At 42.1% G+C, this 25,055-nt stretch overlaps 1 protein-coding gene across 1 annotated transcript; it reads left to right on the top strand.

Moving 5' to 3' along the window:
* The first annotated feature begins 3,456 nt into the window (after positions 1 to 3,456).
* On the top strand, positions 3,457 to 24,286 carry aebp1a (AE binding protein 1a). The gene is made up of 21 exons (XM_084047470.1): positions 3,457 to 4,342; positions 7,446 to 7,697; positions 8,437 to 8,499; positions 8,981 to 9,016; positions 9,847 to 9,891; positions 9,980 to 10,039; positions 11,053 to 11,112; positions 12,049 to 12,126; positions 13,033 to 13,142; positions 13,712 to 13,851; positions 14,565 to 14,649; positions 15,187 to 15,331; positions 15,816 to 15,895; positions 16,126 to 16,249; positions 17,092 to 17,288; positions 17,857 to 18,030; positions 18,506 to 18,631; positions 19,590 to 19,845; positions 20,530 to 20,669; positions 21,465 to 21,564; positions 22,705 to 24,286. The coding sequence occupies exons 1-21, from the start codon at positions 4,060 to 4,062 to the stop codon at positions 23,286 to 23,288; spliced, it is 3,138 nt and encodes a 1,045-aa protein (XP_083903596.1). The 5' UTR covers positions 3,457 to 4,059; the 3' UTR covers positions 23,289 to 24,286.
* Positions 24,287 to 25,055: the final 769 nt, after the last annotated feature.

Raw genomic sequence — 25,055 nt, 5'->3', positions numbered from 1 at the left:
ACGTAATATATGACAATTTGGCCAATTTGGTAATAAAAAGGTCTTTAAGATAATTAAATTGTAACTTTAGAAATGTTCAGATGCTGTATGTTGGTTTGTTTACTGTTGACTGAGAAAACAATGTTGCACATTAAGCTAATCATCTGGGGACCCCCCAAAATAATTTGGTGACACTCCCTGAAACCCTTGTAATAGGCTAGAAGTTGGTTTCACATGTTTTTTCACTCCTGCTGCAGCTTCCTGTACGTTTCTCCTGACCTCTGACCTGACACACTGACAAACGAATACAGTTGACTGTCACCTTCTCACCCAAACAACCACACGGTGGAGAAAGTATGTATGTATAAATAATGTGTTTATTGTGTACTGCAGTGGTTCTCCAACTTTTTCATGCCAAGGACCCCCAAATTAATATGTATTTGACCGCGGGCCGAAATTGGAAGTGATGACACAAAGAAATGAGCAGACATAATTGGAACTGGAACACTAAAATTGAAGCTCATAAATGGGTACTCTCTCCTGCTCTCCTGATTGGCTGAAATTGGCAACCCACCTGAAAATGAATTTTCTGTTTATTAAAGATCTGTAGAGATGAGGAGACCACTGTTACTGAACAATCACTCCACTGATTACTATCAGAATATAGTGCTTTAACCTTTTGTCTTTCTCTCTATCCCTTTTCTCTCTCGCTCTATCTCTCTCTCGCCCTTTCTGTGTCTCTCTCTCTCTCTCTCTCTCTCTCTCTCTCACACACACATCCTGTAGTAGAGGATGTCAGACAGATGGACTCATAATGCTTAATTTATACTCTAAATCGGCTATTTTCGGCACACGAGTCATAGTAAACTCTATAAAATCCCCAAGTTCATGCTGAACCTAGAGCTGGTGGGATGTACATCAAACGTTTTTTTCCCCCTTTGAAATAACACAAATACACACAATCACATAATCACACATGCAGTCGCACACACCTACACACACACACACACACACACACACACACACACACACACACACACACGTGACGTACGCACACATGCAAACACACACGCGCACACACACACACACACACACACACACACACACACACACACACACACACACACACACACACACACACACACACACACACACAATCTGAGCACATCTGTGTGCAATTTGAGCTGTATGTGTTATCCTCAGATGTCATATGGTAGAACCTCCTGCTCGCCCCCACACATCTATCTATTAAAGGAGACAAACAAGAAATGAAAGGTTTAGGACAGGGGTCTTCAATGTTTTTCAGGTCAAGGACCCCTTAGCTGAGAGAGAGAGAGAGAGAGAGAGATGAAGCAAGAACCCCGCCCCCTATTTTCAGACATTTAACCACTTAAACCCTCAATACTTTGCAAACTTGGCTTGTCTGCTATTTTTTCATGTTTTTGCATGTAGATCTGCTACTTTTACCTTTTATTTTAAATTTTAAATTACAGTGCAGAAGAGAAAGAAAAAGAAAAAAAACCTCAATCAAATGCAGCGGCAAACAGAAAGGTCTTTAGTTGTGATCTAAAAGAAATACGTGTTCTGGGAATTTGTTCCAGATATGCAGTAGTTGTTGAGGACACATGTATTGGGTTAAAAAAGAAAAGAAAAAGAATAATGATTTCCAAAAGAATCAACACTAGTCATCAAAGCCATATGATGGCTTTCACATTATAAGAGAGACATGCACACTGTCTGTCACACTATGTTAAACAGACAATAAACTGTGAAACGGCTCTAATGCCTGACCTGGTTTTATGGATGGAGTCTCTGTTTTTTATGTGAAAGATCTTCACAATGGTTTGGTCTCCAGATAACAACACCGTTGTTTCAATGAGACATTAGAAACAGATGGAGGACAGGAAAACGAGAGAGCTGCCTGGAAGAGACTTCAAAATACACACCACACACACACACACACACACACACACACACACACACACACACACACACACACACATACACGCAAACACAAACACGTGTGTGTGTGTGTGTGTGTGTGTGTGTGTGTGTGTGTGTGTGTGTGTGTGTGTGTGTGTATTTGCGCGTATATTTGCACACGCACGCACACGCACGTGCACGCGCACGCACACGCACACGCACACACACACAAACAACCACCCACACACACACACAAGTTGCAGGTTATAAGCTAGAGCAACATAAAATCATTCCAAATTAAAGCTTTTAGCGCATAATAAAAGAAGAATGCTGTTTTATATAATGACTAGGTAATTCAAGTGAGCCACATCATAAAGTATGATTACAATGTTGTTGCTTATTTTTCCAAATGTAGTTTAACTGTGAGTCGGCGAGGTTAAATGGTCTGTCATCTAATGCAGTGGTTCTCAGACTTTTTCAAGTCAAGGACCCCCAAATTGATATATATTTGGCCGCGGACCCCCATCTGAAAATGTTTTGTGCCAGGGACCCCAGAAGAGAAGATTTATGTAAAAACAAAAGCAGTTTTCCAAACCTTTTCGATAAAAAAGCTTGTAGATCTGCTGTTTTTGAATAGCCAACATCTCAACAGAGAAAGTGGTTAAAATGATTGTGATGCTATATCAACTACTTTTGCTGGGGACCCCCTGGAACCCCCCGAGGACCCCTGGGGGTCCCCGGACACAACTTTGAGAACCAATGCTCTAATGAAGAGAAGATGATGAATAAGAATGGAATGTCCCTCCCACACTGACTCTGCAATCTTTTACTCGACATCAAAAATAGTTACACTTACATCCTCACATCTGGTCAAAATTAATCACATTAAAGGAATGTTGTGTGTAACCCATTACTGCCCAACGTAGTTCTCTTAAGTAATAACATATCAGGTATTATTCAATGTGTGATATCACATCACTCAGGGCATGTCGATATGTGTCTGTTTTCCAGATGCATCTTGTCTCTCATTTGGAATACCTTTCAGTCAGGTCACTAACTTTATAGTGCAGCTGAATAATGACAATCGTTCACTTTGTAAAGGAGTCTCTCTTAGTCTTAACACAACCGCTTAAGAATGTTGTGAGAGGCACTTCCTCTCCTCTCTTCTCCTCTCCTCTCCAACCCTCTCCTCTTCTCTCCTCTCTTCTACTCTCCAATCCTCTCTTCTCCTCTCCTCTCCTCTCCTCTCCTCTCCTCTCCTCTCCTCTCCTCTCCTCTCCTCTCCTCTCCTCTCCTCTCCTCTCCAATCCTTTCCTCTCATCTCCTCTCCTGGCCTCTTGTCTCATCTCCTCCTTTCTTTCTTTCTTTCTTTCTTTCTTTCTTTCTTTCTTTCTTTCTTTCTTTCTTTCTTTCTTTCTTTCTTTCTTGCTTGCTTTATCTCTCCCTTTATCTCTTCCTTTCTTCCCTAGGCAGGAATGTGACGTGTTCTAAAAGCTCCTCCCCCATCATGTGCAGAGTGAGTGAAGTGACTGAGAGGGGGTGCAGGGCCATGAGGGAGCCAGTCTGCACTGTGACTGACTGAGGAGTGGGTGAGTAGTAGAGAATAGAGAGGAGAGGGAGGTGAGCTGCTCTCAAACTTCATTCCAGACAGCTGCATTTCCTTTCCTCCACCATTGCCAAGGGGGCCGCTAGGCTTTAAAAAACCTCCAGCCCTCTGCAGTCAGTCTCCTCCTCTCTCTCTCTCTCTCTCTCTCTCTCTCTCTCTCTCTCTCTCTCTCTCTCTCTCTCTCTCTCTCTCTCTCTCTCTCTCTCTCTCTCTCTCTCTCTCTCTCTCTCTCCATGCAGACACCACCACCAAGTAGGAGACAAGAAGACTCCACACACACACCTCCACAAATCACACATGTCCAATCTTCCCACTGGGTCTCTATGCCTTAAAAGAGAATCCTTCATGGACACAATACAGTAAAGGTTGGTGGTCGAGGAGGACAGCTGGATCTCTGCAGGAGCGGCAGCTCATAGGTTTTTGGTTATAAGCTTGACTCTGAGGAGCCTGGGATTTGTCCATACATACATCTCTCCTTTGACAGAGTTTCACCTTTTTTTCCCCCCTGAAGGAATTTTGTTTTTGGTCTTTGTTTCCTAACCGGTTTTAAGATGAGGGTCTACGTGTTGGTGGTCTGGGTCGTTCTGAGCTGCTTGTGTGTTGTGGCCGCCGGTGCTGCTGCTTCTGTGGATGGAAAACAAAACCATCTCTCCACAGGCCAGACATCCATGACAGATCTGAAAGGACTGGATAAGGAGGACAGGATGGAGGCAGAAGAAGGAGAGGAAGATGCTGCTGCTATGATGATGATGGATGAGCCTCCTGTTGAAGAAGCCGTAGAAGAAGACAAGACCAAAGGCAAGAAGAAGAAGAGTCCAGAGGAGCTAGAGGCTGGTAAGTCATCATCATCATCATCACACAGACACAGTGATTCAGCGTCTGGTTTTACCGTAACAACGCTCATAGTAAAGGCAGCAGCTGTGTCAGATCAGATTGTGAACTTTTGTCACACAGCTGCACTTCTTTAATGAAACACATGTGGGCCAGAAACTTACGATGCCATCACACAACTTAAAGCCTGTCTGTCGTTCAGATGGCCTGTTGCATAATTGTATTTGTGTGTGTGTGTGTGTGTGTGTGTGTGTGTGTGTGTGTGTGTGTGTGTGTGTGTGTGTGTGTGTGCGCCTGTGCGTCTGTGGGCGTGCGTGTGTGTGTGTGTGCACGCGTGCGTGCGTGGGTGTGCGTGCATGCATGCATGCTTGCACGCTTCCCTATACCTCCTGTCTCTACTCTCAGACACAGCTTGCAGCCAAAGAGAGTGTGGAGGCTCCACAAACAACAGGAAAGACTGCAATCAGTCAGTCAGTCAGTGAGGCAGCCAGGCAGGCTATAACATTTGGTTTGCATTGAGCAGCAGCCCACTCACTCTGTTGTCTGCTCCTCTCTGCCCCCACATTTTACCCCTGAAGGAGTCAAATGTTCCTCTTGAAACGGCCATTTGTCTCTGCCACTATTTAGATAACAGAACACAGATGGCTCACATTCACTTACCCATACAGTTTGTATTTGTCACATCACAGTTTTACAGGTGTAAAGCAATATGCAGTATGCACAGTTTTCAGTATGTGTTGTGTTTTTATGACATCCTAAAGCCAGACTTTAACTTTAACTGTAATTAACTATAAGTTCTCAGTCACCAAGTCACTACGACTAACTTCAGTTCTGTTGAATTCCATAGAGACAGCATCAAGACTTTCTAATGGCTAAAACTCTTGGCTTTCTCTAAACTAAAAAAAAACATCCCTTTAGTGTCTAAAAGGGATGATTCATACGTGTAGTTGCATGCCAGTGTTGCACGGCAGAATTGAAATGTGTACAAGCTCACAAAGGCGACACAGTTTTTTTTACACCTGTAAACCTGTGATTTGACATTAAAGTTGAGTTGAGCTGAGTTGAGTTGAGTCAGCTGTGGGGGTCTGACATGCTCTTGGCAGTGAAGACCACACAGGTTCCATGACCTGGATTCTCCACCAGTCATACTGTGTTGGAACGGAATTTTAAAAGCATTAGTTTGAAACCTTTTTCCCGTTTGCTTTCCTGGATGATTTGTTACTGCATATCCCAGTAAATGAGTATATGCATGACATGTCTGTGCAGAAAAGCTCATTTTTTGAAAAAATACAAAATATGACCACCAGGAATGTTTCCACTATGACTTTCCACAAATTAGGAGATTTATGAGAGGACCCAAAAGCAACAATGTTCTGAGCAAACTTTCCATTGAGTGCATGAAGCAAAACCACAAGCTTGCCGGTTGTTTCCAACACCATTCGTGTACTGCTGATTTAGGTGACAAAATAATCATTTGATAAGTATTACCATATCTGTATTTATATGGAACTCACCCCTGCCCTACTTATATTCATACTATTTTATTTTCTCAAACAAGTGGGATCCTGGCCTTAACCTCTTAAACGTTATATACTTTGTTGTTGGTACTTGGTCCCCTCCTTTTTTTATCCTTCTGCACCAAATCTCTTCACCGAAAATAGCCAATCTGCAAGCTCACAACATGTCGCAACGGGCGACACGTTGTGAGCTTGTTGATCTGCTGTTTTCAGCAAATGTTCCCCTATTTTTGCCAAATGTTCAACTGTTGACATGCCAAGAATAGGGATGCTAGGGTTTGTTTGGTTAAAGGATGTTGCCAGTGTTTGTTTGTTTGTTTGTTTTACCTTTCATGTAGGCTATAGTGTCAATCAGTATTGCATCCCAGTAACTTCATTTTACAGCAATGGTTCAAAATAATCAATGTTCAAGCTACTGTCACTCAGACATGGTTGTATTTTTAAAGCAGGGGTCTTCAACGTTTTCAGCCCAAGGACCCCCTAGCCGAGAGAGAGATGAAGCAGGGACCCCCTCTAAATTGTATAAAATTGTGTTTTAGATTCAACTTTTTTTGTTTACGTTTACTGCTCTTTTTTCCCTCGACACCTATACCTCTTTACCAAAAATAGCCGATCTACAAGCTCTCAACGCCGCGAGGCGTTGAGAGCTTGTAGATCTGCTATTTTTGGCTAAAGTTCTCCTCAGAAAAGGAATTCTAGGGTTCAAGTGGTTAATGTAAAAAAAAAAAATCCTATCACACAAAGATTTGGTGGACCCCTTATAGTAGCTCTGAGGACCCCATAGGGGTCCCGGACCCCCTGTTGAAGACCCCTGGTTTAAAGTATAGAGGCGTAACCTACATCAATGAAGACATAACTATGTGTGTTTCAACCAGGAAAGCATCTGTGTCATTTTAGATTTTAGCCTTAGCCTATATGTTATATAGCAACACACGTTTTTCAGAAAACTCAGGATTTAGAACAGTGGTTTAGAACAGTGGTTTTCAAAAATAGAGCAGATATATAAGCTCACAACTCGTCACTTGGTTTTGCTTGTACATCTGCAATTTTTGAACATTTTTGAAAAAGTGTTAGAGGAACTACTGGTTTAGAATGCATGTCACATATCACATGTCATCATCTGTCTGCATCCTCACACATACAGACAGATGCTTTTAAATCACTGCACACTGTGTGTGTGTGTGTGTGTGTGTGTGTGTGTGTGTGTGTGTGTGTGTGTGTGTGTGTGTGTGTGTGTGTGTGTGTGTGTGTGTGTGTGTGTGTGTGTGTGTGTGTGTGTGTGTGTGTGTGTGTGCGTGCGTGCGTGCGTGCGTGCGTGCGTGCGCGCGCGCGTGTGCGTGTGTGTGTCTCTCTCTCTGTTGCTCTCTATCTCTCTCGCTCTCTCTGTTGTCTGTCTGTCTGTCTGTCTGTCTCTCTCTCTCTCTGTCTGTCTCTCTCTGTCTGTCTGTCTGTCTGTCTCTCTCTCTCTCTCTCTCTCTCTCTCTCTCTCTCTCTCTCTCTCTCTTTTATTATATTGGAAGCCTACTAAGGTTCCTCTTGGCTTCAGTAAACATCATTTCTCATTCTTAATCCATGTCTCTCGTCCTCAGCCAGGGCAAAGAAAGCTGCAGAGAAGGAGGCCAAGTCAAAGAAGGCGAAGGCCCCTAAACCCACCAAAAAACCAAAGGCTCCGAAACCAACCAGGCAGCCCAAAGCACCCAAACCCACCAAGAAGCCCAAAGCACCGAAGCCCACCAAAAAAACAAAGGTTTCAAAGACCCCCGCTCAGCAGACCACCACCAGGAGTCCCACCATGGAGGAGGAGGAAGAGAGAATTCTCATTGAACTGGGCTGGGACAGATGTACATACACTCTACAGTAGATTCAGTGTGTGTTAAGCAAGGACAATGGTTCATAGAATCCATTTAATTAGATCTTGTTTTTTTGTATTAATCAGATAGGCTATTTGATTTCAAGCAAACCGAGATATAGGTCTGGTTCTGTACTAATACAACAAAACACTACACAGAGAGATCTAATTATCTCATTTTGATAACTTAGGTATATAGAGAGATCTAGTTATCTCATTTTGATAACTTAGGTAGTAGAGAGAACTAATTATCTAATTTTGATAACTTTGGTAATTACACATTTAATGGATAAAATGTATACAGTATTTATTTATGTTTCAGGAGTTAGAATGTCTGACGCCGAAACCACCTACTGCAACTCCTTTAATTATAGACATTACAGAACCATTTACACTGAATTCACATCAGCTGTGGCAGGCGATTTCTACCACTCCTTTTATCGCAAAATGCATGTGAAAGACATGAGTGACGTAAATAAGCAAATTGTGGTCCAGTAAAAGCTCTGATGCCCGGCAGCAGAGAACACAGCAGGCAGGGAGGAGCAGCAAAGTTGAACTTTTCTCGACTTTGATTCTCCACTTTTGCTCCTCTCCATAGACAACGCATTGAACCTCAGTCACCATTTGAGTGAGTCAGTGGTGTGGAAGCAAAATAACTGCTGCTGCTGCTGTGAATTCAGTGTTCAGGTCTTTGCCAGCCCAGGTGTGATGTAGTTTGTTTGTCTTCACAGTGATCCAGCCTGTGACTCCCAAACCGTCTGAGAGGGAAGAGCCTGTTGAGCCTGACCGCCATGGTAAGACAAGAACTGTAGAGTTACGCCAAATTATACCTCTAATACCTTTCAGGAAATTAATTTCTGTTATTTTATCACGTCTCATAGTCTAAAATTAAACGTAAAAGTAGACAATTTGAATGCCTTATAAATTAAGGCTTTAAATGACCCTGTCAGGTATTGTATTAGATTACACATAGATAGAATGGAAGGGCAGATTTTCGTGAAACTTGGAATGGGAATGATCAGTAGGCTGTCCTGAAGAGATCATTACATTTGGGGTCAAAAGGTTCATTTTCCAGGGCACAATCAAGAGCCAAAATGTTCAAACTAGAGATGTACGTACGTGTGTGTTCAAGGAGACTTCATCCTTGTCCCTCGTTTTTATGGGTGGCAAATGGTCATAATGTTTACCATCAGAAAAGAGGTCAGTTAGTACCAAAATAGGGACACCAGGTTGGACGTTGTTAAACTACTTGTGATGTCATTTTGTTTCGTGCAGGTCCACCAGAGGTCACCGAACCCGATCTCATCAGACGTATGTTTCACGAAACATTTTCATTTAGTTCATCCGTGTTTTTGAGTGCAATAGTATCTCTGTGATTCCATGTCTCCCGTTACATAACCAAATACTGTTCCTTGATCTACACTAATTCATTTAAATTAATTAAATTTATAGCACAGATACAAAGCAGTGTATCTGATGTGAGTGAGGTGGAGAGAGACTATCTCTCCAATCAGGAGAGAGAACCCCACAAATCTGATGGTGCTCCACTTCCAATTTTGTCTGCTCATTTATTTGTTTCATCACTTCCAATTTCACTAGTTTCTTTCCTGTATCCTGTATGAGTTCTCTCTCTCCTGATTGGAGGAAATTAGTATCCCAACCTGAAAATGTACTTTATTTTCATAGAGCTGGAGAGACTGGGAGAGCACTGTTAATGAACAAACACTCTATAGCAATTACTATCAGAATATACTGTAGAGCTATTTAACACTTATTTTGACAGCACAATATCACTTACACCACCTTTAACACATGTATAAATGCCATGCCCGTGATTGCTTTGTAGGTCATTACCAGTGTTTTGAACTGGGTGTGGGTGGGCAGCACCCAGAAGCCAGGGAAGGCAATGCAAAAAGGGGAGACGTAAACATCTTGGGAGGTTGAAGACCAGACATGCTGCAGCATTCTGGATCAACACAAGAGTACAATTATTTGCTGTTGAAGAACCAAAACCAAATAATTTTACTCTTTACTCTCATATGACTTCTCATAGGAAATTAATCTACAGCGTATGCAACACATCTTATGAGTCAGTATGGTCTTTGTAACAGTTTATTAATGTGTTTGTTTAATCTAAACAGACAACAAGCACACCACAACAACTGAAGTTATCATGTATATACCAGGTAATTATTGATAATATAATGTTTTTAATTATTGATGACAAATAGTTTTCTTTTAGTTTGTTTTACAATTTACTCATTTCTATTCCAGAGGAAACTACAACTGTGTCAATCTTAAATCCATGGTATGAAGAATATGATTATGCTGACGGTATGTATACAATTTCACTGTCTTTGGTCTGTGTCACTTAACCATTTAAAGCAAACATTAGAGTTTGGAGTTGTGTGGTTATCTTGCTATGATGTAACTCAAAATATTGATGAAATATATTCAATATAATTGTTCTGTTGATTAGACATTGATATTCCAATATAGTCTCTAGGACTGTCACGATAATTACATTTCACTTAACAATTAATTGTCACTGAAATGATTGTTTCTGTTGTTTACATTTCTTTTTGGCTTTTAGGCTTTGTAAACAAAAGTTGCATGGGGCAGATATGACAAATAACTTACATATTTTTAACTTTATACTTACAAAAATGTGTCGCAGACACCTTTTGAGCTTACAGATCGGCTATTTCCACTATTTTTGAAAATGTTTGAAAATGTATGCTTCTTTTTCATGGAATTGATTATAACGAACGAATAATTGCGATTAAATAATGATTATGTAATAATTGTGACAGGCCTAATAGTCTCCCCATTGACTAACATTGCACAGTGAAACAAGTCTCAAAGTCACACTTTTAGCACATAAACAACAACGGAATGTAACATTACAAAACCTGACACGACATTATTTAAAATAGAAATGACAACTTCCTGTTCATTTTACAATTTGAAAGTCCTAATCTGGAGATGCGGCTCCAGTCCACATCTTCTTCCTAATACAAATAGTAAAATCTACATGAAATTGACACATTACCTTTGTAAAATTCTTGTTTTTTGTGCTTATGTTTGTGCAGCACTTTGTGACTCAGGTCTCGAAAATTGCTATATAAATAAAGTTATTATTATTATGATTATATCATTATATAAAATAACGAATAAATAACCCCGTGTGACAGCTTGGTCTCACATACATGGTGGAAAACCCAACCTCATTGCAAGGAAACTACACAACCCAAACCCTGTACCAATTAAGCGTCATTTTGCCCTATTTTCATACGCCATCGTATAAGTATCGGTGTCGTGAAAATGTGTTTTTTTTCTTCCCCCAGTGGTAGCTAAGAAACAGGAGGAGGAGGAAGAGAGGGCTCGCAAGGAGAAGGCAGAAAAAGGTCTCAACCTGCATGTTTTTTACTGTTTTCTCAGGGAAATTAATGTTTTCACATCCCTCTGTGCATGGGACCCTGCAGCCATAGCTGTACATCAGTAGGAATGTATGCAACATTACATTACAGAAAATATTAGCATAATGAAATTACTAATGGAAGAATGAAGGTCTTATCCTTCATTAGAAGGACAATATCAGTCACCAGAAGCAGGGACCAGTGTGTTTTCAATGAGTTTAACATGGAGTGAGTGAAGTTGAATGAGCTTATAAAGTGGGGGGGGGGGGGGGGGCGTGTCTGATCAAATCAGATCAACCAACTTAAAAACTGTCTGAGGTGGCTAGAAAAGCCAGAGTAGATGTGGAAAAAGACTTCTGAAGTGTTTTTAAGTGAAATTCCCCTTTAAATAGACCGCCAAGATGGTAAGCTGCTTGACACGTATATCCTATGTCGTCGCTGTTGAGTGGAAACCTTGTATGTCCAAAACCGTATTTTTTTTATTATTATTTTGAACACATTTTAAAATAGTGAAAATAGACAATCTGCAAGCTCACAATACATCGCATCGCAATGCGTTGTGAGATTGTAGATCTGTTATTTTCACTACTTTTGTGCAACACACTTGTATGATGAAGTAGGGCATTCATTTACAAAAACAATATGAAGATACAATGTTTCTGTCCGACAGCAACGAAATATACATCACCCACATAGTGGTGTGCGTGCGTGCATTGAGTGTATATCTGCCTCAACCACAGTGCTTTTTTTATTTTATTTGTTGACCATTCTTGCCTTTTTTTCTTCCATATTTGGCCTATAATGACATGCCAGGGGACATAAATTCAAGTGTATATAGGTTACTGTACCCTACAGGCACATGTGGAAATGTTTAGTGAGGTGAATGTGTGTCACATGTTGTTTTCCCATCATCATCCTCCACAGCTGAACGAATGAGGAAGAAGTGGGAGGAGGAAGAAGAGGAGAGACTGAGACAGATGTCCGTCATTGTTGAACCAAAAAGTAAGTGTGTGTTAGCCTAGCACTACAGCAGGCGACACAGTTTAGTATCAAACAAACGAGTTTGAATGTATCGTGTAGTGTGGACTTGTGTGCACAGCTGGTGCAACAGGCTGCTGGAATTTATTGGTCGATTTTTGGCACAGCCTGTGGCAGCCTCTGTGTGTTCATTCAAAGAAAGAATGCTTTTGATAGATCCATTAAACACACAAACACATGCTCACTGGAGCAGTGGATCTCAAACTTTCTTGGCTCAGATCACCCCTGTAAATAACCTTTTCATCCACGGCACCCCTGAATTACATTGTTACCTTACAGCACCTTACATAAAGATTTACATGTATGTGTAAATCTTTCCCCCAGTATGTCACAATAGGAAAACTTGAGAGAATATCAGTTTCCATTAGGAGTCGAGAAAGAGAGAAAGAAAGTATTCGGCGGCGGCACCCCTGGACTTGCATCATGGCACCCTAGAGCATTGGTTCTCAAAGTGGGGTCCGGGGACCACTAGAGGTCCTTGGGGGTACCAGGGGGTCCCCATATATATAACCATATTTTATACTTTGGCTATTCAGAAATTGCAGATATACAAGCTCATTGCGCAGCACCAAGTGCTGCACTATGAGCTTGTAGATCTGCTATTTCTGAAAATTCCCTGGCACAAAATATTTTTGAGATGGGCGGTCCACAGCCAAATACATATCATTTTGGGGGTGAAACATGAAAAAGTTTGAGAACCACTATCCTAGAGTGCCACGGCACCCTCTTTGAGAAACCCTGCACTAGAGCATTTAGAACAGCCTGACTGTTGTGAAGTATTTATCAAGCAGACTTCATGTCTTTGTCTTCCTGTCAGAGTGTCCACCTCTAGGCTTAGGGTCTCATCATGTGTCTTTGTCTTTCCGTCAGAGTGTCCTCCTCTAGGCTTAGAGTCCCACCGGGTGGAAGATGACCAGCTACTGGCCTCCTCCCAGTCCCACCATGGCTTCGCTGCTCAGAGGGGACGCCTCAACATGCAGGTAAGAAGATTTTGACAGCAAATTTTGATTTAGTTTTAGTCATCTTTTGAATAAAATCCCATTTAGTTTTTGTCACATTTTAGTAATCTGTAATGTTTTAGTTTTAGTTTAGTTTTAGTCGACTAATTCTACAGTTGATTTGTGTGGACTAAAATGTATTTTGGCAGGCCTTGATGGCGTCGTCGTGAAGCCTGATTTATGCTTAGCTGTGTGCTAAGTATAAATCTATTTTTGGAGTGCGACACCCGCACGCAGCCAAGCATAAAATGACTTAGTCTTAGTTTTACTGGATCTCCTCTCCACTAGACCATCCATAACATTTTAGTATTTTAGTTACACTGCTCAACTAGAAAGAAGGCTTTGAGACAATATTTGCAAAAGTCTGCCTAATGCCTCCTCATCAGGTAAATCAGTACAGTACACAGGACTTCAATCCATGAGCTCTAGTGATGAAGATGATGTGTGCTGTTGTCCTATGCAGAGCTCTAGTGATGAAGAGGATGTGTATGTTCATGTTGTCCTTTGCAGAGCTCTAGTGATGAAGATGATGTATGTGTTGTCCTATGCAGAGCTCTGGTGATGAAGAGGATGTGTATGGTGGAGCATGGTGTTCTGACCCAGACGAGAAGAGCCACTGGTTTGAGGTTGACGCCCGCAGAGAGGTAGAGTTCACTGGAGTGGTGACCCAGGGCAGGATGTCAGAGACACAGTGAGTTACACCTTCTAAAATGTACTAGCAAAGTATACAGCTACGGGCTACTTAGCACTATATAGTCATGACGAACATGCGTGGATTTATTCTCATGTTTTGTTGCTTAGGCTTGTCTTTCTTGACCACGATGTTAGAATTTTGATTCTAGACAGAGTCTAGGTTTGTGGTCTACCTGGTATCCTATTTTCAGAATATTATTATTATTGTTTTGATAGTATATTGTTTAGAGTAAACTGATACTAGGTATTTGGTTTACCTGTGATCCTAGTTTACTGAGGCACTTACACTGTTTCTCTCTGCATTTGATTTACGTGTTTACCTTGCTTATTGTAAGTCACTCTGGATAGAGAGCGTCTGATAAATGCCTACATTGTAAATTGTGGATCTGTGGATTAATACATGGATTAATCACTTATAACATACTGTATATAGAAAATAGCTGATCTACAAGCCAACAATGCATCGCAATGTGACACGTTTTGAGCTTGTAGATCGGCTATTTTCCCAGTTTGAGAATAATTTGAATATTTAGTAATTCTTTGATAGAATTTTTTGGGGGGAACATTTAGCTTATAATGACATGCCCGATATAGAGACGCCAGGTTGAAAGTGGTTGTGGAATGTGGTTACTCTCAATTGAATTTGATATTCCCCCCCAAAAATAAAATAAAACTCACTAATTGGACTAATTGATCTGATTTATTTGCCAGCGAGGATTTCGTGTCCTCTTACTTTGTAGCCTTCAGTAACGACAGCCGTGATTGGACGACGCTTCATGATGGCTATGCTGAATGGGTGAGTGCAGAACAAAAATATTTATTTGATATTTATTATGAATAAGTGACATGAATTCCACCAGAGAAGACAGCCAGTGATTACAGGCACATATGTGCTCTGTGACAGTGGTTCTCAAAGTGGGGTACAGGGACCTCCAGGGAGTCGGTCCTTGAGGGGGTTCCCCAGCTAAATTAGTTAACATAACATCAGAATCAGTTTAACCACTTCAACCCTTTTTACTCGGCTATTCGAAAATAGCATCTAGGAGCTAGGGGCTGGGGCGGCACCTGTCAGTAATGAGTGTTGGGCAGGAGGAGTAGGATGAAGGCTCTACGTCCTCCTTTTGGGGGCTCCTCACTGGTAGGTGAAAAAGAAGGGAAATAAAGAAGAAGAAAATACGAGAGAATACCCCAAAAAAAACTGGTACAAAATATTTTTAGATGGGTGTCCACAGCCAAATACATATACATTTGCTGGTCCTTGACATGAACACGTTTGAGAACCTTTGCTCTATCCTCTATGATAATCATCTCTGATGTTTTTGTGTCTGTGCAGATGTTCTATGGGAACGTGGATAAGGACACCCCGGTCATGTCTGAGTTCGACAGGCCTGTGGTGGCGCGCTACATCCGCATCCTGCCTCAGAGCTGGAACGGCAGTCTGTGTCTCAGGGCTGAGGTCCTGGCCTGTCAGCTGCCCAGTGAGTAACAACCAGCACTACATTGTTTTCATTTTTTATATTTGAAAAAGCCACCAACTCCAGTCACCAGTCTTTATCTTTAAAGGAGCACTTTTCTTTTTTGTTTAACTTTTATTGCCATTCATGTTGTTACTGACAGGCAATTAACAATGCAAAGAAAATGAATATACCTGAGGGCAGGCTAGATACAAACGTTTTAGAGGAGATAAATGTAACTAATAATGAAAGAAAAAAAAACGCCATAAGAAAAGATAGAATTACCTTGAGATTGGGTTTCCTTCGACCCATACACACATACAAATGACCGATACACATACATACACCCCATAGGCATAGAACACACGCACGAACACACGCATGGCAGATGTATTTTACTTCTGTATATTTGTAGGATATATACAGTATACACAGTATATAGATTTTACTATTAGTATATATCCATATACTAATAGTAAAATCATGATAACAACTTTTTCCCATGTAGACAGCTACCGCAGTGAGAACGAGATTAACCCATCAGATGACCTGGACTTCAGACACCACAACTACAAGGACATGAGACAGGTGTGTGTGTGTGTGTGTGTGTGTGTGTGTGTGTGTGTGTGTGTGTGTGTGTGTGTGTGTGCGTGTGCGCGTGTGTGCGTGTGTGTGTGTGAGAGAGAGACTCCAGTATAAACACACAGCTCATGTCATGATGACATAAATGACCGATGACTTGTCTCTGTGTGTGTCTGTCTGCATCCGTTAATTCTGTCATTCATTCATTAGTTGTCTGTGTGTCTGTCTGCATCCAGATGATGAAACTGATCAACGAAGAGTGTCCCAACATCACCAGGATCTACAACGTCGGCAAAAGCTCCCAGGGCCTGAAGATGTACGCCATGGAGATCACAGACAACCCTGGAGAGCATGAGATAGGTACGAGGCACAGTCAAACCCTGAGTGATAGCAATTACAGTTACAATTTAGGCGTTACAAAGCAGGCGCTCTTATTCAGAATTTACAGGTGTGAGATCAGAGTCCACCAACGGCCAGGTACAAACATCAAACCATGCATCTGTCTAAACAACACGCTATCGGAAAATAACGTTCTTAACATTTATGGTCAAGCAAAACACAACAAGTGAACAAGTAACCAACATACGTATATCTATCATATTATAACTAGCATCTGTCAAGGGTGACAAGAAGGGATACAAGGAAAGATTGGGGGTGAGGTGGAGTCTGAAGAGGTGAGGTTTTCATATTGAGGTGGAACATGGAGACTGGAGAGTGAGTCTGCAGTACTGACTGAGAGGAGGGGTTTATTCCAGTTTGGGAGGCAGGAGGGAGAAGAGTCTATAGGATGTGTGGAGCGTTGTCCAGGGTGTTTTAGAGAAGGGTGAAGAGTCTAGGACATGTGGAGCGTTGTCCAGGGTGTTTTAGGGAAGGGAGAAGAGTCTAGGACGTGTGGAGCGTTGACCAGGGCGTTTTAGGTGAGGGAGAAGAGTCTAGGACGTGTGGAGCGTTGACCAGGGCGTTTTAGGTGAGGGAGAAGAGTCTAGGACGTGTGGAGCGTTGACCAGGGCGTTTTAGGGAGGGAGATGAGTCTGGGACGTGTGGAGCGTTGTCCAGGGTGTTTTAGGAAAGGGAGATGAGTCTAGAACGTGTGGAGCGTCGTCCCCAGTTTAAATAGGATTATTTTGGAAGGTCGTGGCCTGAAACATTTGAGATCCACTGCCGTAGTTGACTGCTGTCACATGTTCATGTTGTGTTGCTAGGTGAACCAGAGTTTCGCTACACAGCGGGTCTCCATGGCAACGAGGCGCTGGGCAGAGAGCTGCTTCTGCTGCTGATGCAGTTCCTGTGTAAAGAGTACAACGATGACAACCCCAGGGTGCGCCGCCTAGTGGAGGGAGTGAGAATACACCTGGTGCCCTCGGTCAACCCCGACGCATATGAACTGGCCTATGAGATGGTAAGATGATGACCTATGACCCATGAGATGGTATGATGACGACCTATGACCTTTGAGAGGATAAGACCAGTGGTTCTTAAAGTGGGTTCCTTGAGGGGGTTCCAAATGGTCCCTTACAGGTCTGTAATTCTGAGAGCGTACAAACGGAACCAAATGGACCGTTACGGGTCCATTTGGTTCCATTTGTACGCTATCAGAGTTATGGGAGTCCTAGAAATTGAAGTTTGAGAACCACTAACTCCAAATCTGATTTAATAACAGTGTCTTTAGGACAGTCAGTCCTAAAGATCACATTTAAGAACAGTGTGGACAGTCAGTCCTAAAGTTCACATTTAATAACAGTGTGGACAGTCCGTCATAAAGATCACATTTAATAACAGTGTGGACAGACAGTCAGTCCTATAAAGATCAGATTTGAGGAACAAAAATCAGATTTGCCTGCAGTCATAACAAAACCTGAGCAGCAGCAACCATAATAGAAGGGATATCTGATAACACATAATTGCAAGAACAATATTTGTTCCAGACAGTGTTCTGTGAGCCCTAACATGTGCTTACTCGCCTCCAGGGCTCTGAGATGGGGAACTGGGCCCTTGGCCACTGGACTGAGGAAGGGTACGACATCTTCCAGAACTTTCCTGACCTCAACAGCGTCCTGTGGGGGGCAGAGGACAGAGGCTGGGTGCCTCGCGTCGTACCCAACCATCACATCCCCATGCCTGAAAACTTCCTCAACGGCTCTGTGAGTTTAAATGTTCTCCTATCTTTGCTGTCGGGTGGAAACCTTGTATATGTCCGAAACTGTTACTTTTTAGGGTAAAATAAACAAGAACCTGTTTTCCAATTAATCCAACGTGTTATTATTCAGTCACAAGCTCTCGTTAATACTTCTCATTGGTTCAGTATTTATAAAACCCCACAGACACACTTTCATTATCTAAAATGTAGCGGAAATACCAGATCCACAAGCTCACAACGCATCACGATGCAATGCGGTGTGAGCTTGTAGATTGGCTATTTTTGATGCTTTTGTGTGACACGCTTGTAGGATGAAGTAGGACATTCATTTACAAAAGAAAAACATTAGAAAACTCTGTTATTCCTTTACCTATATCTTCAAAGCCAGTATCACGGTACATTATAGCAGCTACAGTAAAAGTAAGGAACATTCTATCATTTCCAGCTCTTGACGGTTTCTTACTCTTCTATGGTACCAGGTTGCCGCTGAAACCAAAGCCCTCATTTCCTGGATGGAGCGTACCCCGTTTGTGCTGGGGGCCAATCTGCAAGGAGGAGAGAAGCTGGTGGCATACCCCTTTGATATGCTGAGACCACCCAAATCTGTAAGTTTGTTTCACAGTGCTGTACTAAAGATAATAAATTAGAAGGAGCAATAAACTAACAAAACAATACAACAAGATCACCTTATTATATGCTAATTAAAAGTAGATTGAAGAGATGGGTTTTCAACTGTCACTTAACCACTTACACCATACTGTGTATACTTCATTTATTATTATTTTTTAAGCAAAATGTATTCAAAGAGTACACATGACAATGTATGTCATTTTACAAAAAATTAAACAACTCTTCGGTTTTACCTGTGTATACTTCATTGACCGGGTCCCCCAGAGGTCTATCCTTGGCCCCTTCCTTTCTTCCCCTATACACCAAATCTCTTGACCGAAAATAGCCGAGCACAAGCTCACACAAGCTCACAACGCATCTCAATACATTGTGAACTTGTAGATCCACTATTTTCGCTGAATGTTCGCCGATTATGAACTGTCCAGAACTGGGGTGCTGGGTTTCCAAGTGGTCATGTTCCAGAGAGGTATCCCCTCTCTTTGTTAACTTGCATTCAAGCACCTTACACCAGGGGTCTTCAACGTTTTTCAGCCCAAGGAGAATTGTGTTTCTGAGTAAACTTTTTTATAGATTTTAGATAGCTTCATAGACTTCTGTTGGATTCATGTTAATGTGTATTTTCAGACCGTTAACCACTTAAACCCCCTCCCCCCACACACACACCAAACGTCCTTTGCCGAAAATCTACGATCTGCGATCTACAAGCTCACAACGGCTAGCAGCGCGAGCCCTTGTGAGCTTGTAGATCTGTAATTTTCAGCTAATATTCCCCTCAGAATAGGGATGTTAAGTGGTTAATGTAAAAAATAAATTACAAAGAATTCACACAAAAGATATGGCGCCCCCCTGTAGTAACTCACCCAGCTCCCAGCCGCCCCCCCCCTGTTGAAGACCCCTGCCTTACATCATCCTATATGTGTGATCTGGTCCAAGGTGACGACAGACTTGCGTCACGGCGGGAGGCACGGCGTGGAGCACCTGAACGAGGAGACGTGGGCGAGGATCCAGCGGCAGAACGAGGGAGCTCTGAGGGAGACGGCCGACGACACCATGTTCCGCTGGCTGGCCATGTCCTACGCTCACAGCCACCTGACCATGACGGAGACTTACCGCACGTCGTGCCACACCGATGACGTCACAGGGGGGCAGGGCATCATCAACAGAGCCGGCTGGAAACCTGTGGTGGGAAGTGAGTGGGTTTTTGTTTGTTTTTGTTTGTTTGTTTTTTAGTTTTTTGTCATTATGCCATGATTCCTCCCCACACAACATTTGTGTGTTGCAAGGTTATTATAGTTAACGATTACTAACGAAATAACGGATACTAAAATTGAAAAAACATTTTTAACTGAATGAGTTAACTGAACTACATAAACACTAGAAGAAAAAAAAGATAACTAACTGAAATTGTATTGTGTGTTTACAAAACTAACTAAAACAAACTGAAATTATAGACAAAATGTTCTTAGTTTTCGTTTATTTATTTAAGGTTTTTAGGATGATATGGATTTATTGATTTCGCTGTACCAAATGTATAAATAAATGCTATCTTTTGTTAAGTTTTTATGGAGGACAGTGGAATCGAACCCACAACTGCTTCCGCGGTGGTGGGCAGGCACTTTACCACTGCACCACCCGAGCGCAGACAGGTGCTCTTTTATGGTGGTTTTGAATGAGGATAGGAAGCCCTACTGGTGGTAGGGCGTTCTTCTGTGGCAGAATAGTTATAAACCAGAAACCGATAAATTAATTTCATATTGGTTCAATATCGATATTGCATTCTTAAGGCCGATATTGCTCCGATATGATGACCGATTAATGCATTCCTAACCAAAACCCTCATCTATGCTTGTCTATAAACTGTCATCCACTCCAGGTATGAATGACTTCAGCTACCTGCACACTAACTGCTTTGAGCTGTCCATCTTCGTGGGTTGTGACAAGTTCCCTCATGAGAGTGAGCTGCCTCTGGAGTGGGAAAACAACCGTGAGTCTCTGCTAGCCTTCATAGAGCAGGTAAGAATCACACTACTGCTGTTAATGTGCTGCTAGTCTCGCGTGGTCAGACTGTTGCCTCCCACAATTTTCAAATGCTTCCGGTCGCACAGTCTGGGACACGGGAGCTCTGATCATGAGTAAAATATTGAGCGGATGTGAAGCCTCCTCCCCACTTCCGTTTCTTTTTTACAGTCGCGCAATTTTATCCTAATTTAAATCAAAATCATCTAAGCATATATACCTTGCTGCTTAGAAATAATAATAAAAAATAAAAAAAAAGTAAAGATATTTTAAAATATATTTTCGTGGCCGGAAATGATAGCTTCCTGACTCGGATTTGGTTCCAGACTATAGCATTCGGAGATTGTGGAATAGTTTTGGCTATTCATTAGTCTTGGCTACGCAAGACTAATGTGCTGTTAACATTAGAACCATGGGGTCCAGGGTCCTTTAGCAGGTTCCAGGTGGGCCCCCATGTTTTCTATCGATTAGTCACCCCATGGAGACTTGAATTCATAGATTTTTAAGCCAATAATTTGATGACCAGCGGACCGGTAGGAAACACAAAGGACATCCCGGTCATCAAATTATTGGCTTAGGAATGCAACAAAAACAAAAACATATCCATGAATTCAAGTCTCCATGGGGTGACTAATCAATATCAATAGAGTCAAAAAGTCCTTTTTGAGGGTGAACTATCCCTTTAAGCCCGCTGTGTGATCTCTGGGTGTCGTGTTCTTTGCCTCCGTGTGATCTCTGGGTTTAGTGTTCTTTGCCTCTGTGTGATCTCTGGGTGTCGTGTCCTTTGCCCAGGTGCATCGTGGAATAAAGGGTTTGGTGAAAGACGTGGAAGGGAATGCAATAGCAAACGCCACCGTATCAGTGGAGGGGATCAAACATGATGTCAAAACTGGTATGTGCTCCATAACACAGATACACAATACATCACAATGTGAATAATGTACGTTTGAGCCTTCTTTTCATCTGACACTGATTGTGCTAACATGGACAATATTTCTTCATTCAGAATGAAATCATTCTGATCAGAGATTCCAATGTATTTGTTTTGCTCATTGTATTTTTTATTACGTTTTCAAAATGGACAATATAGACAGACATGTATATCACCAATTGAGACACACAAATCAAAGGGAATAAGTTAAACAAAATTACATAATAAACAATAAGAGATTCCAACTTAACTGTTTACATGGACGCTAAATACAAGTAATCCTCATTTACACATGCCTCAAAGCATTTGATCTGAATATTACTTTTGACATTTGTCACAAAGTGCTTCTGCCTAGTTTATTATTTTGTTTCTGTCAATTTTCCAACCAGACACCAACCAACCACACGACTGGGACTAACTGTTTACATGCAGATATTTCCCTGTTTATCTGAACATTAAAATGTTTATACAACCCCTCTCAGAGGGGAACATTCCAGAATGAACATTCCTTCCGATCAGACCGGATCGGAATATCCTCTTCCAATTGACGTGTTTACGTGAGGCTTTTCTATTCTGATTGAAGTTTATTTCTTTCTCTATTCTTATGCCCTTATAAGTAGTTTCTTGAAATTGCAATTATGAGCTTGTACACGCATAATTTCACCTACTCTTGACCTGTAAACTGTGATGTGACGATACATACAGTTGAAGGTTGAAATTGACAGCCTTGACAGCCTTGCTACAAACACAAGATTTCATTATTTTTCATTTAACTAAAGTCAAAATATAAAGAAATAGCTATGAGTCTTCTTTCTAAACAAGTTCTTAAAACCTTTTTTGAAATCGAATATTTTTAAATTGAAGAAGGTCATCTCATTAAATAATGTCTCAACCTGGCCTTCCTATTTTGGGGCGTGTCATTATACAGTAGGTGAAACTGAAAACTGTCAAACATTGTGAAAAATAGCTGATCTGCAAGCTCAGAATGCGTCGTGAGCTTGGAGATCTGCAAAGTAGTTAATTGAAGGGGAGCCCAATGCTATTGACCTCTTAAACGTCTTAATCTGTTACATTATATTTCTGTGCCGTACATGTGTTCAGCTGCAGGCGGTGATTACTGGCGCTTGCTGAACCCCGGGGAGTACCGGGTGACGGCGAAGGCCGACGGCCACACCCCTCAGACCAGGCTCTGCATGGTGGGCTACGACACCGGAGCCACTCCCTGTAGCTTCACATTGGCCAAGTCCAACTGGGACCGCATCAAACAGATCATGGCGCTCCACGGAAAGAGACCCATCCGACTCGTCCCCAAAGCCACTACAACAACAAGCACCGGAGACAGTGACAGTGACACAGCGAGAAGTGAAGGAGGCGCCGGCAGCAGCAACACCGGAACGGGTGTGGTCGAAGAAGGGACGGAGGTTAACTCGCACTCGCACAACGCAGAGCGCCTCAGACGGCTGCGGCAGATGCGCCTGCGCCGGCTACGTCTTCAGAAAGGACGACAGTCCACCACGACGACTGCGGCCACGACGACGACCGTAAGCACGACGACGGTTCCCACGACAGCGGCTGCGACCGAGAGTACAACTTCCTGGTACGACTCCTGGTTTCCTGTGGATAGCTTCGAGTCGGTGCCAACGCAGCAGTACTTGGAGATCAACATTGATGATGTTGATTATTAAGCTAAATAAAGCCACATTTATACTTAGTTGTATGACAGTGTCTTGAGCTGAAAATAGCCGATCTCCGTCGCAAGCCAGTACGGCGCGCAAAAAAATTGCCGATCTACATGCTCCGTCGCACGCCAGTATGGTGCGCCAAAAATAGCCGATCTACATACTCCGTCGAATGCTAGTATCGTGCGTCCAAAATTGCCGATCTTCAAGCAGCTTATAGATTGGCCATTTTCGGCGCACGATACCGGATGTAGTCTGTAGAGGATGTAGAGTAATACTTCATATAAATGAAGCATTAGTGCATTGGTTCTCAAAGTGGGGTCCGGGGACCCCCAGGGGTACTTGAGAGGATACCAGGGGGTCCCCAGCTAAATGATTTATAGGAACCAAATGGACCCTTATCGGTCTGTAACTCTCAGAGTTAAATTAACATAGATTTTACGATATGAATTGGGGTCCCAGAGATAGAAATGCCATTAAATGGGGGTCCGTAGCCTAATGCATGTCAAACTGGGGGGGGTCCTTAAATTACAATGATTGAGAATCACTGCTAGAGCCGTAAAAATCTTATGGGGGTCCCTGGCTTATCTTTTCAAATGGGGGGTCCGCGGGCTAATAAGTGTCAATTTGGGGGTCCTTGACATGAAAAAGTTTGAGAACCACTGCATTAGTCTACATCCATGTTAGAAAATGGTAGAACCTTCCTAGCCAGTGAGGATAACTGCCACATAACTGCTGCAATCAATCATACATACAATGATCACTAATGCTTAGGTTATTAGTTATGTACTTTATTTTTGAAAAGTTGGGTCTGTTTATGTACTCATTTTTTTTATTTGTATTTAAAGGGCTTTTCCATGTGGAACATTTTGTTTTTTAATATTTTTCTAATGCCGATGCAGACATCTGATATGACCTACATTGTATCTGCTGAGCAGAGACAAAGCAAGACAAATGTAATTGAATCTACATTCAATAAAAGCTGTTGAATGATAAAAGGACAATATGGCTCATTATGTCATTATTAAGAATCATAGATGATAAAACAAGTTAAACATTCTTAAAGTATCTCTAGTATAATGTGGTGTTATGTTTTGTGTGTGTGTGTGTGTGTGTGTGTGTGTGTGTGTGTGTGTGTGTGTGTGTGTGTGTGTGTGTGTGTGTGTGTGTGTGTGTGTGTGTGTGTGTGTGTGCGTGTGCGTGCGTGCGTGCCTGCGTGCCTGGGCAGCGCTGTCGTACGACGGTGGCTCGTGCCGAAAATAGCCGATCTACTCCGATCTAAGCTCACACTGCAGACAGACTTTATGTCACATCCGCAACCGCAACGCCTTGTGAGCTTGTAGATCTGCTATTTTTAAAATGTATTCTGAAGACGGGAAAAGTTGTGTGACGTTTGACATATAACTTGACAGCGTTTTGATGACTTTATTTTGGAGGGAAAAAAGCGGAAGTGCTCACGTGGCGTTTCAAGTTTAACTTGCATAACTTGACGTTCAGGAGTAACTACATTCTAAAGCTTCTATTTCTAAATGTATATTTCCAATTATACTTGGCTGAACCACCGGAGGGCGCCGTTGTATTCCATTTTTACATTCATAGCGAAAGGTGTGCTGTGAACTCTGGTGTTACTGATCATTATGCTTATACTCGGTTTAACCACCAGAGGGAGCCATCGTTTAGCATTTTACGTTCAAAGCAATGAATACATCATAACGCTATGGTGGGCTAGTGATCAAGAGGTAATGAAGAAAGAGAGGTTTCTGTTGAAATAAA

Source organism: Gymnoscopelus microlampas (assembly GCF_963454915.1).
Source record: "Gymnoscopelus microlampas genome assembly, chromosome: 21".
Classification (NCBI taxonomy): Eukaryota; Metazoa; Chordata; class Actinopteri; order Myctophiformes; family Myctophidae; genus Gymnoscopelus; species Gymnoscopelus microlampas.
Note: the sequence above shows the minus strand (reverse complement) of the source record. Positions and strands in the feature narration are given on the sequence as shown.

Excerpts from the sequence above, each read along its gene's own strand:
- aebp1a (XM_084047470.1), top strand. The coding sequence starts at position 4,060 with ATGAGGGTCTACGTGTTGGTGGTCTGGGTCGTTCTGAGCTGCTTGTGT. Across the intron at positions 13,143-13,711 it reads GGGGACGCCTCAACATGCAG|AGCTCTGGTGATGAAGAGGA; the intron begins GTAAGAAGATTT and ends TGTCCTATGCAG. Across the intron at positions 21,565-22,704 it reads CAAACATGATGTCAAAACTG|CTGCAGGCGGTGATTACTGG; the intron begins GTATGTGCTCCA and ends ACATGTGTTCAG.